Source organism: Stegostoma tigrinum, chromosome 8, assembly GCF_030684315.1.
Source record: "Stegostoma tigrinum isolate sSteTig4 chromosome 8, sSteTig4.hap1, whole genome shotgun sequence".
Classification (NCBI taxonomy): Eukaryota; Metazoa; Chordata; class Chondrichthyes; order Orectolobiformes; family Stegostomatidae; genus Stegostoma; species Stegostoma tigrinum.
The window spans coordinates 85,709,984-85,722,393 of record NC_081361.1 but is presented as its reverse complement, the minus strand read 5'-3'; the positions used below and the strand labels follow the sequence as shown (position 1 = coordinate 85,722,393).

The following is a 12,410-nucleotide window of genomic DNA, read 5'->3' as shown; positions in this document are numbered from 1 at the left end:
CCATTGTGTTTGCATTAATTGTTATTCCTTTTTAGTTAATTCTGTAGTGACAAGAGTATCGTGCTTCATTTTCTCTTTTTGGAATGAAAATAATCTGAAGAGACAGCCTAGTGAACAATGAATCTATTCTGGGTGTGTGTAACATTCACCAGGATGAAGTTGGAGATGGTGGACAGACAGATCAAATTTGCCAGACTTTTCATTGAATTCTGTAGTATGTCACACTTTTCTTTGAGATGCCCAAAAAGGAGCTGTAATCTTGATCTGTGACTCAAGTTTTGTTATTCATTGTAGATTAGGGGAAGCTGTGGATAGTGAGGAGGATAGCCCAAAGATACAGCCGGGTGTAGGTAGGCTGGAGATGTGGGTAGAGAAATGGCAGAGGAGTTTAATCCAGACAAATGTGAGGTGATGCATTTTGGAAGATCTAATGCAGGAGGGAAGTATATAATAAATGGCAGAACCCTTGGTAGCATCAACGTACAGAGGGATCTAAGCGTACAAGACCACAATTTCCTGACAGTGGCAATGCAAGTGGATAAGGTGGTCAGGACAGCATACAATATGCTTGCCTTCTCTGATCTAGGCATGAAAAATAAAAATCGGAAGGTTGTATTGTAGCTGTATAGAACTTTAGACATACCTGCTAGACTGGGTCTGCAGCAGGTGGTGAGGGCATAACAAGAGTGAAAAGCATACTTGATCTCATCTTCACCAATCTGCTCTCGATACACAAGTTTCTGTCCATGACAGTATCAGTTAGTGCGACCACTGTATAGTCCTTGAGGAGATTGAGTCCTGTCTTCACATTGAGAATACCATCCGTGTGTGACATTATCACCTTGCTAAATGGGACAGCCTTCGAACAGATCTAGCAAGTCAAGACTCCTCATCCATGAGAGACCATGGATCATCAGCAGCTGCAAAATTGTACTCCGACACAATCTGCAACCTTATGGTCTGGCATATCCCCACTCTACCATTATCGTCAAACCACGGATTAACCCTGAAACAATGGAGAGTGCAGAAGGGCATGCTAGGAACAGAACTAAGCATTCCTAAAAATGAGGTGTCAACCTGGTGAAGTTGCAAAACAGGACTGCTTGCGTGGCACACAACATAAACAGCATGTGATTGACAGATAGAACTAAGTGATTCTGCAACCAACAGATCAGAACTAAACTCTGCAGTCCTTACCCATCCATTCATAAATTGGAAGAGTTACAGAATTTCACTGCCATTTATCATGGCTGTGGATTTATTTGGAGATTAGCTACTGATGGTGGCTAATAGGAATTTTTGCCCTTTATTGCCTTAGATTTTAACATAGGTATTGGGGAACGATCCATATGCTTGTGTCTGAGGAAGAATCTATAAGAAGGATGTTGTGAGACTTGAAAGTGTTCTCTTATGGAACGGATGGTTGTCAGACCCCTCTGATAATTAAAAACCAAAGCACCCAGAGAAGCTCACCTCACCTAGCAATCTACAAAAGGAAATTTGAAAAATGGTATCAACTGCCTTTTCCCTCCTAATCTGTTATAAAGGAGACGTTAAATGAAAGAAATCCCTGTTACTCACTTTATAAGCAACATGTAACAACTTATTTATGTAACTCTAACAGTGAACAAATTAACAGACCTACTAACAAACCGAACAATTCTTCCTTGACTACAGACTGTTCTGAAACAGAACAAAATTCCAATGACTCGCTGTTCCAATAAATATAAGTCCCACTTATACAAACCAAAGTAATCAGAAAAATAAATTAAAACTTAGACTCTCAAAACTATAATCAGCATGCATCTTCAGGAATGTCCTTCACCTTTTTAGCTATTCTTCAATCAGGAATTCTTTTTTCACCAAATCTTTGTGTCAGAAATGTTAGCTTAGAGTGCCATGGTACCTTTTAGATGGTGCTTAATCAGAGAGCCAGAGTTTTACTCTTCCAATGGCAGTTCGCTCTCACATTGATTTTTTTTTTAAATTTTAAAAACCTCTTCTATATACCCTTGATGACCTATCAATTTTACAATAATGGGATTGTTTCTAGGTTGTCAACACCATCAAATTTAATTTTAATTGGGTTTTGGTATCTAGGGCCTGGTTTAAATTAATTGGCTGATATTTAAGCTGGTTGCCTTGACATCAAAACAAGCCTAAGTTGCTAACCACAATTGATGAGTATGTTTCAATTTCAGAACAGTCTGCGCATCTGCAGCTTCTTGCAGACTTTTTTTAATCTTCAGGTTTAATAAAGCACATCACCTCTCAAAGGGACTATACACTATTTCCCCCAATCCTTTATACAAACACATTCTAACATCCTGTCTTCTAATTCACATGTACTCTACCCAAATTCGCAAATGTTCAGAAAAGATTTACAAGGGTGTTGCCAGGGTTGGAGAGTTTGAGCTGTAGGGAGGGCTGAATAGGCTGGGGTTATTTTCTCTGGAGCATTGGAAGCTGAGGGGTGATCTTATAGAGGTTTATAAAATCATGAAGGGCATAGATAGTGTGAATAACCAAGATCTTTTCCCCAGGGTAGCAGAGTCCAAAACTAGAGGGCATAGGTTTAAGATGAGAAGGGAAAGATTTTAAAGGGACCTGAGGGGTAACTTTTTCACGCAGAGAGTGGTTCATGTGTGGAATAAGCTACCAGAGGGAAGTGGTGGAGGCTGGTATAATTGCAACATTTAAAAGGCATCTGGATGAGTAAATGAATAGGAAGTGTTTAGAGAGATATGGGCCAAATGCTGACAAATGGGATTAGATTGATTTAGGATCTGGTCAGCATGGATAAGTTGGACCCAAGAGTCTGTTTCCATGCTGACTATGATGCAAGATTTTATGTGAAATATTAGGATGAGTGAGGAGATAAGACCATAAGAGACAGGAGCCAAAGTAGGCCATTCAGCCCGTCTAGTCTGCTCTGCCATTTAATGAAACTGTGGCTGATTTGTTAATCCTCAAATTCACTTCCCTGCCTTTTTGCCATAACCCTTAGTTCCCTTCCTGATTCAAAATTCTGCCTGTCTTGGCTTTGAATATCCTTATTGACCAGCTTCAATAGCCCATTGTGATAAAGAACCCCATAGAATCATTATCCTCTGAAAGAATAAACTGTAATTCATCTCTGTTTTAAGTTTGCAACCCCTTGATCTGAGATTGTGTTCTGTGGTCCCAGACGGTCCAACGAGGGGAACCAGCTCTTCTGATACTACTCTGTCAAGAAATCTAAGAATCTTGTATGTTTCAATAAGTTGTCCTCTCATTTTTCTGTATTCCAAGAGTACAGACTTAACTTACTTGACCCCTCTTTATAAGACAATCCCACCTTACCTGTATTAGTGTAGGGAACCTAATCTGGACTGACGCCGATGCCAGTGTATCTTTCCTTAGATCAGTGCCCCAATACAGTTCACAGTATAACAGCAATGTGGAATAAATGACTGTAATCACCCCTCTTGTGTTTGCGTCTGCATTTGTCAAATGGTATTTAACTAAGACAGATGCAGCGTAATTACATGTGGGTGGAGTCATTGCTAAAAGTAAATACTTTTTCTTTGCTATCACTCCACGCTAAGTTGTAACCAACTAAATTATTTGAAATTTGAGCAAAATGGCAACAATTCTTGCAGATTATACATGGTTCATATGTCAATGGAGAAAAGACTCTATCTCTCGATTCCCACCTTCCATACTACCTTACTGTAAGTTCTGAATGTGTCATCAAATGGTGAAGTGGCTTTACAAAATTATAGTTATGCTGCGTGGTTAGTTTAGATGCTAGGAGATCCTTTATACAGCTTTAGTATTGATTGGTTTAGAATTTTAGCCTTTGCTGGAGAAAGTCATCACATACCCTGCATGAGATAATTATTCAATATTGTAAACTTGAACAGCTGCAATTTGGTTGATTAAGAAGTTGGAGAAAAGGATGACAAAGTCTGTTTCTAGGTAACTATTATGTCGATTCTTAGTAGATGAAGCAAAGTTTTGTTCTTAAGTACTTTTTGATTTCTTACTCAAATACAAATTCTGGTTCAAGATTTTCGGACTTCATTTTCATAGCTGAGCAGTAAATATGTCCCAGTTTTGTTCTAAATCTCTTTTGTTTGAAGATTACATGTCCAGATTGCCTCTTGACTATTAAATCAACTCTAACATCCTATTGTATGGATAGGTGGAAACTTTGGATGGAAAACTACAGCTTATACAAGAGGAGTTGCGTGAAAAAGACTTTAAGCTACTACAAAAGGAGCAACAAATAAATCAGCTGAAAAGTGAAGTTGAAGGAAGAGATGTGCAGATTGATAAGTATGAGCAGGTAAATATAACTGAAAATACTTCAGTAACAGAAATTTATACAGATAACAGCACTTGTAACTTAGGTAAAACATCCCAAGACATTTCTGTAGCATGAGGAAAGCAGATACAGAGCCCCCTTACAGAAGAGAGAAAAGTGGTTTAAAAGGAATAGACAGAGGTGGAAAAGAAAAGGATTTGGGCAAAGGAAAGCAGGGGGTAGGATGGAAGTGTCTGAAAGCACAGTTGTTGGTAGTGCTGCAAAAGTGTCTAGACACTGCACGAGATGCTGGACCTAGATGACCGAGGACCTTAGAAGTAGGACATGTGAGAAAACACGGCTGGTTTGATTTGGTTACTGAAGTTGGTGTTAACACCATGGACAAACGCAAAGACCACGAATTTTAAATTTGTGGTGGTGTGGAACTGGAAGCCAATACAAGGCAGTGCAGACCGGTAATAGGAAAAGCATTTGGTACACAATAGGTCGTAAATATTAGAGTTTTTGGAATTGGAGAAGAATGATGAAGAATGGAAAACTGGTAAAGAAAATATTGGAATAATCAAATGTGGAATGATAAGGCATGTTATTTTCAAATTCTACTTTAGCGCACTTAATTCATTCAGTTTTGCTGGGAAGACAAAATAATTTAATGCAGATTGAATCATTGCAATGCTAATGAATAATATGGCTGGTCAGTTGTTTTACGAAGCATGGCTTCAATTCCCATCACTGGCTGAGATAATCATGAAAGACTTTCCTTCTCAGCCTCTTCCCTCACCTAAGGTATGGTGGCCCTCAGGTTAAATCAGTCATCTCTATCTTAATAGTTTGAGTTGTAAGTTGCAGGCAGAAAGAACTTGCGAACACGTCCTGTCCAGTTCAGTTCCACAAAATAGGTGACGATCGTTCACTGGTTCATTTCTCAGATTTCACTGGTTTAAGATGTAAACAAGGCCTGGCAGTTGTTGATTGGTGCATTCTTCATATTATAGCACTATTTTGTACAGTATAAATTTTGCTATTTACCTTGAATTTGTGTTCTTGCAATTTGGCCTAATGAGTACAAGATAAAAATTTTCATCGAAATGTATTTTTTTATCAGCAATACTCAAGTTCTGTACTACCAAACAAGTAATTGCACCTTCCTTTTATTGTGTTTTATTGCAGAACACCCCATTAGTTTTACTTTAAATGTACAGAGTAGCATACTTAAAAATGTTTTCAAGATATTCTTGGACGTACTTCATAAATAATCCATTCTGTGTATTTACTTGATTAACGTTTATCCAGATACTGAAAAATAAGGATCAGTGTATTGTGAAACAGCAAAAGGAGGTGTTGGATGAAAGCCAACAAGTACAGATAGCACGTGAACAAATGCAGCGCTGTCATCTGGAACTGAGGGAGGCTCAGCAACGCTTAGCACAGGCACAAAGAGAGGTGGAGCGCCTCTCTGTTGAGCTGGATGAAACTATTCGACTATCTCAAGAAAAGGTAAGAGCAGCAGTTGAATAAAATAGAATTGTAGACTTTTACAACACAGAAGGAGGCCATTTGACTCTTTGTATCCATACTGGGTCCTGAAAGAGCTACCCAATTAGTTCCATTCTCCAGCTCTATCTCTATGGCCCTCTAAATTTTGAAATATATATCCAGCTCTTTTCTGCAATCTTAAGTGGAATCCACTACCACCACTCTGCAATGCAGCATATTCCAAGTCCTAACAACTGAGTAAAGAAGTTTCTGCTCACCTCACCCCTCGCTGTCTTGCTGATAATCTCAAACTTGTTGCCCCTAGTTACTGATATACCAACTAGTGTAAACAGGATATCCTCTTTTACCCTGTCAAAACGGTTCATAATTTTGAACACTTCAATGAGGTCACTTCCTTCAACTTCTCTGCTCCAAAGAGAAAAGCCCAGTTTCTCTCATTTTTCCTCACATCCCTCATTCCTGGTGTCATTCAAGTAAATCTCCTTTGAACCTTCTCCGCGGTTTTAATATCCTTCCTTAAATAAGGTGCCCACAACTGAGCACAATACTCCAAATATGGTCTCCCCAATGATTTGCAGAGATGTAGCAAAACTTCCTTGCTTTTATACTCTCTGCCTCGATTCATAAACCTGAGGATCCTATAATTTAATGTAGAGCCATCCCAATTTCCACACTAAAGGTTGTTGCTCAACTGACATAGCTGTAATGCATTTCGTTTTTCACAAACTTCTGATCATTCACTGAATGTTATTTTCTTCAGTTAATTTCTTTCCCCCAGACCCTTAAAGAAACTCCTCACACAGCTCACTATTTAACATGGGTTCCCTAAACTCAACCAATGGTGTCATCCTCTCTGACACCCCACAGCCTTCCACTTCTGAACCTTTCATCTTATTGACCTCCAGTTTCTCCTCCGCTTTAAACTGATTGGGGACTGGAAGTAATAGCACCTTTTCTTGGGAATAGTCAAATAGGTAGTTCTCCTGAATCCTCTAAAAAATGCCCTTTAACATCAGAAAATTCAGAGAGTACTGCTTCCTTAAAGTTGATGGTTACCCTGGAAAAGTTAGTCAATTTAAAACCTAGTCTAACTCCTGGGTAACTGTGAAGATCACACCGAAAGAACTGCAGATGCTGTAAATCAGAAACAAAAACAGATGTTGCTTGAAAAGTTCAGCAGGTCTCAGCAGTATCTTTGAGGAAGGGTTACAGGACCCAAAACATTAACTCTGCTTTCTCTTCACAGATGCTGCCAGACCACCTGAGCTTTTCCAGCAATTTCTGTTTTTGTTTAAGAAGATCACAGCCGTAATTACACCCTCCCTGACCCTCTGTGCCTGTGTGTCCCACGTTCTGACTGAAGCCCAGAACCCAACCCAACCCTTTCATCACCCCTAAAACGTGCGTGAGGACGCACACAGACGAGCACATAGACACAAAGCTACAACCTGTTACCAATCTAAGTTCAGCACTCCAAAGATTCACCTGCCACATTGGCATCCTAGCCACCTGGATCTAACCTCTTAACCAAATGTCACCCAACCCCACACTTGCACATTTGCTGTTTCACAGCAGATATAAAAGTGTCTGGCCATGTTGGTGGATATTTAAATTTCTGAACATTGCAATTGACTGCTGTAAAAGAGGTTTGACTTCCCTGCAAAAAGAAAGACTCTCCTGTATTAAAGGAAAACTGAGTTGATTTATACTATGCTCCATAAGTTATGCTGATACTAGAATCCCCAGCTGTAGATCAGAACTAGGTACGAAGTTTAAAACTCTGAGCAGATTGGCAATGGGGTTGTGATTGCCAGTTCTTGAGATATATTTGGGCCAGTACTCTCTGAAAAGTCATCATCATTTCTTTGCTTTGTGGCCTATGATTTACGAAGTTCAGGATCTCTTAAGCGGTTCTAAGCACATTCTTAACCAGTTATTCTCCCTTCAACAGTTTTGTGCAAGTATACCCGTAGATGACTCTGTTCCTGTACTGTTTATTTAATATATCACGTTTCATTCTTCCTAGAAAATGTACCACTTTGCACTTGTCGACATTAAATTTTACCAGCCTGTCTGTATCCTTTTGAAATCTATTTGTTTCCTTGTAAAGGTACACTTCCAAGTTCTGCAATATCTACAGACTTTGAAATTGTGTCTGTTAGTCTAAATCTAAGTCACAAATATATATCAAGAAAAGCTATACTCTGGGCAATATTTCCATGAGAATACCTCCCTCCAGTCTGAGAAATAAAAACATTTACCATTTACAATGTCTTTACTCTTACTTCATATGCATGTTGCAGAGTCTCTCTTATCCCATGGGCTTTAACTTTGTTGGCAAACCTATTATATAGCACTTCTGGAACTCCACATACATCATATCAATTGTGTTACCTTCATTAACATCTCATCAAAAACCCAATCAGGTTATTTATTTTTAAAAAATATATATGCTGGCTTTCCTTAATTAATCGATGTTTATCCAGGTGACTGTTAATTTTGTCCAAGTTTATCTTTCTAAGATAAACGGATGTTAAACTAGCATAGTAATGCTGGGGTATCCTTGTGACTTGTCCAATTTTTCAGTACTGTGGCACCACTGTCATATTTAAAGAGGGGGTCTTGAAATTATAGTCAGTTTGACTGCAATTGCTACATTTACTTTCCTATCTTATCCTAGACATTTACCCAACTTTAAGTACAATCTGCCATTCTAGTATCTTCTTTCTACCAATACAGAGCCTCTAATATCACAACTTGCAACTCTTTCACTGATTTTAGTAGCAGTTTTTCTTTGGTAAAGATGAATTTATATCACTTATACCTTATTGTATTGTCTCTAGGAAGCCCGTGCTGCTCATCTTGCTGAAGAATTGGGAGCTGCTCAAGCTCGAGAGGATCAATCGGAAATCAGGATGCAGACGGAAACAAAGAAATTAAAAGAATTTATTAAACACTTGAAAAATACTCATCAGAGAGAAGTAAGATACAGTTTATTTAATGAGAACTATGTGGAAACTTGTTACTGTGATGGTACTTTTATCAATTCAGTAACCTTATTAAATTTACAACAAATCAAAGATGTGTACCTACCCTTAGATCATTTTGACCCAGTTATGTTTTGAAATGTATTTTCTAACAGAGGCACAGCAGACAGACATACAGCTGCAAATGCATACACTCGTGCTCACATCCTGCACGAGAAATGAACTGTCAGAATACAAGCATGGCTCCACATTTTTGAAGAAGCCCTAATAGGAATCTTCTCTTGGAAATGTGGAGCTCTTCCAGTGGAGTGCCAGTATGCAAGAGATCGGCACCTCAGGAAAATTAATTCATCCAATTACATAACTTTTTTTTGCATGCTATATTACGTATGCATTCTCTCTGACTAATGGTTTGGCATATTCTGCATTCTACCATTATCATCACATCAGGGAATCATTCATGGTTTATTGCAGCATTGTAGTATATCTCAGGTTTTGGAATAGATCTGTAGCTCGGGTTGCGGGTGTTAAGGTTGATTGGCTTGCCGAGCTGGTTTGTTGTTCCGCAGACGTTTTGTTACCATGCTGGGTAACATGCTCAGTGCAGCCTCTGATGAAACATCAGTGTGTTTTCCCACCTGGTTTTTAAACTCTGTGGTCCATTGCAATCGATTGCCTCGCTTCTAGTTTTCCTCCAAAGTGGAATGTATATGGGGTCGAGTTCAATGTGTTTATTAATAGCATGCTTCATGGAATGCCATGCTTCCAAGAATTCTCTCTGCTTAGCCTGTCCCAGGATCTTGGTGTTGCCCCAGTCGAAGTCATGGTTCTACTTGTCCATGTGGATTGAGATGAGTGAGTATTGGTCATGAAAGGGCAACAACACACTGCAGCAACATGGAACTATGCCAAGAGGAGGAGGAATACCTCTTCCAAATGTTTAAGGATAATGTATATCCAAAGAACTGGGTCAGGAGATGCCTACAGGAATAGCATCAGAGAGTTTCTACACGCCCCGACACATTCATCACACTACCCTACATCAGGAACACATCAGAACTCACCACAAGACTTCTACGACAGTTGGGCATCAGAGTGACACACAAGCCCATGTCAACCATACGACAAGTGCTCACCTGAACTAAAGACCCACTTCCCGCCATGGACAGGACCAATGTCATCTACAAGATCCCCTGCAGAGACTGTGAGAAACACTACATCAGACAAACAGGAAGGAAACTAACAACAAGAGGGCATGAACACCAACTGGCTACAAAAAGGCACGACCAATACTCACTCATTTCAATCCATGTGGACAAGAGAACCACGACTTCAACTGGGACAACACCAAGACCCTGGGACAGACTAGGCAGAGACAAGCACGAGAATTCCTGGAAGCACGGCACTCCACGAAGCATGCTGTTAATAAACACATTGAACTCGACCCCGTATACATTCCACTGCGGAGGAAACCCAGAAGTGAGGCGATCTATCGCACTGGACCCCAGAGTTTAAAAACCAGGTGGTAAAACACACCGACGCTTCATGAGAGGCTGCACTGAAGACGTTACCAAGCACTGTAACAAAATGTCTCTGGAACAACAAACCAGCTCGGTGAGCCAACCAACCTGAACATTGTAGAATGTGCTGGAATAGGCCAACATGGTGAAGCTTCAACACAGGGTTACTTACATAAAAGACAGTGGAAGTAACATATGAGCTACTCAGAGCTGAGCAACCCCATAGGCATAGCCACTGGATCATATCCAAGCTCCATAGTCCACTACAACCAGTTGTGAACTGACAGCTAATGACCTGAGAATGCTCCACAAACGTTGCCATCCCAGTGAACCATCATCAGTTGACATGGGCCAGATTTCTTTTAAATCTAATTCATTAAAACATCTTACCTTATTAAACAATTGATAAGCTCCTTAGGGGTGGTCACCTGCCTTTATTTGGTAAATATGGTTCCAAACATTAAAACCAGCTTCTGAAACACCTTTGCTGCATCCAGTACCTTCAGCCTGTACTTGATATGGCGTGGAGTGAATCAAATTAGATTAGATTTTTGAATAGATTCCCTACAGTGTCGAAACAAGCCCCTCGGCCCAACAAGTCCACACCACTCCTTGAAGCATCCCACCCAGCCCCATCCCCCTATAACCCACACACCCCTGAACACTGTAGGCAACTTAGCATGGCTGATCCACCTAGCTTGCACATCTTTGGACTGTGGGAGGAAACTGGAGCACCTAGAGGAAACCCACGCAGACACGGGGAGAATGTGCAAACTCCACACAGACTGAGGCTGGAATTGAACTCAGGTCCCTGGCGCTGGGAGGATGCAGTGCTAACCACTGAGACACTGTGCTGCCCCATTGCTTGAAGACTGGCATTATGAAGCTAGGGACCTCAGAAAAGAGGCAGAGGGATCATCTACTTGACACTTCAGGCAAAGATGGGTGCAAGTGCTTCTGCCTTATTTTTGCAATGATGTGCTTTCACTGAGATGGCAATGTTTGCAGAATATTGTCAGGCCATTCAGATTGCATCTGGAAGGCAACATCTTACATTTACCTTGAAAATATGTAAAAGTTAGACTCTAGACTATCTTCTTAATATTTTGAAAGGGTTTGGTCTGGTCCATAATAGACAACTCTGCTAATTTTGTCACTAGCTTCCAGTAGTTGTTAATCAGGAGAACTTTCCAGGATTGACAGTCAGAAATCACATGACACCAGGTTGTAGTCCAATGGGTTTTTTTGAAAACACAAGCATTCAGAGACTTAGTCCTTCCTCAGGTGTTAGTGACTCAAAAAGCTTGTGTTTTCAAATAAATCTGCTGGACTATGACCAGGTGTTGTGTGATTTCTGAGCTTGTCCACCCCAGTCCAACACGAGCAACTCCACATCAGGGTCAACAGGGCTGTTTTTGCCGTCGTCATTTTCTGTGCCTAGGTTGATGCCAAGAGATCGGTCTGGCTTCACTTCTTTGTTGAGACTTAACAACCATTGATACAATGTGACTTGCTAGGCCATTTCAGACGGCAGTTGAGAGTCAACCACATCGCTTTGGATCTAGAGTCACATGTAGGCTAGACCAGGTAAGCATGGCAGATTTCCTTGCCCAAAGAACATCAGTGAAACTCTTTTCTGTTGCAAGGCTTTGTGAGGACTCCTGCAGATATGGTATATGGTTTCATATTGTAGCTGAAAGCTGAAGCCAATCTTGCTTTTCCTTTGAAAAATTCACACAGAGATCGAGGCCCACCCACATTCCATGCAGAGTGCATTTGAGTTAATATTTCTCTGCCAGTAATGCAGGCCTAATAGACTGTCCTCTGCCATCAGCTCCTTCAATCCTGTGAATGATGTTCTTCATTAAAGCGGAATTATAACTTTCTTTTGTCTGTGTCTAAACTGAACTGTCTGTTCCCTTCTTTTAAATGATTAATGGGCTGTAAATGTTGCTTGCTTAGCCAACATTTGTTGTACATCTTTAACTGTCCTGGAGAAGGTGGAAATAAGCTGCTTTCAATAGGGACATCCTTAGTATTGTTAGGAAGCGTATTCCAAATTTTGACCAGTGACGAAGGATGATATATTTTGTGTGT

The 12,410-nt window shown here is 40.2% G+C and overlaps 1 protein-coding gene across 4 annotated transcripts in view; it reads left to right on the top strand.

The window, feature by feature from the left end:
* Window positions 1-12,410, top strand: part of ccdc18 (coiled-coil domain containing 18) — a 162,514-nt gene that overhangs the window by 133,062 nt on the left and 17,042 nt on the right. For all 4 annotated transcript variants that reach the window (XM_048539893.2, XM_048539892.2, XM_059648073.1 and 1 more), the window contains 3 exons: window positions 4,187-4,330; window positions 5,603-5,806; window positions 8,650-8,787. In XM_048539893.2, the coding sequence (XP_048395850.2) occupies window positions 4,187-4,330; window positions 5,603-5,806; window positions 8,650-8,787 (486 nt within the window). The remainder of the gene's footprint in view (window positions 1-4,186; window positions 4,331-5,602; window positions 5,807-8,649; window positions 8,788-12,410) is intronic.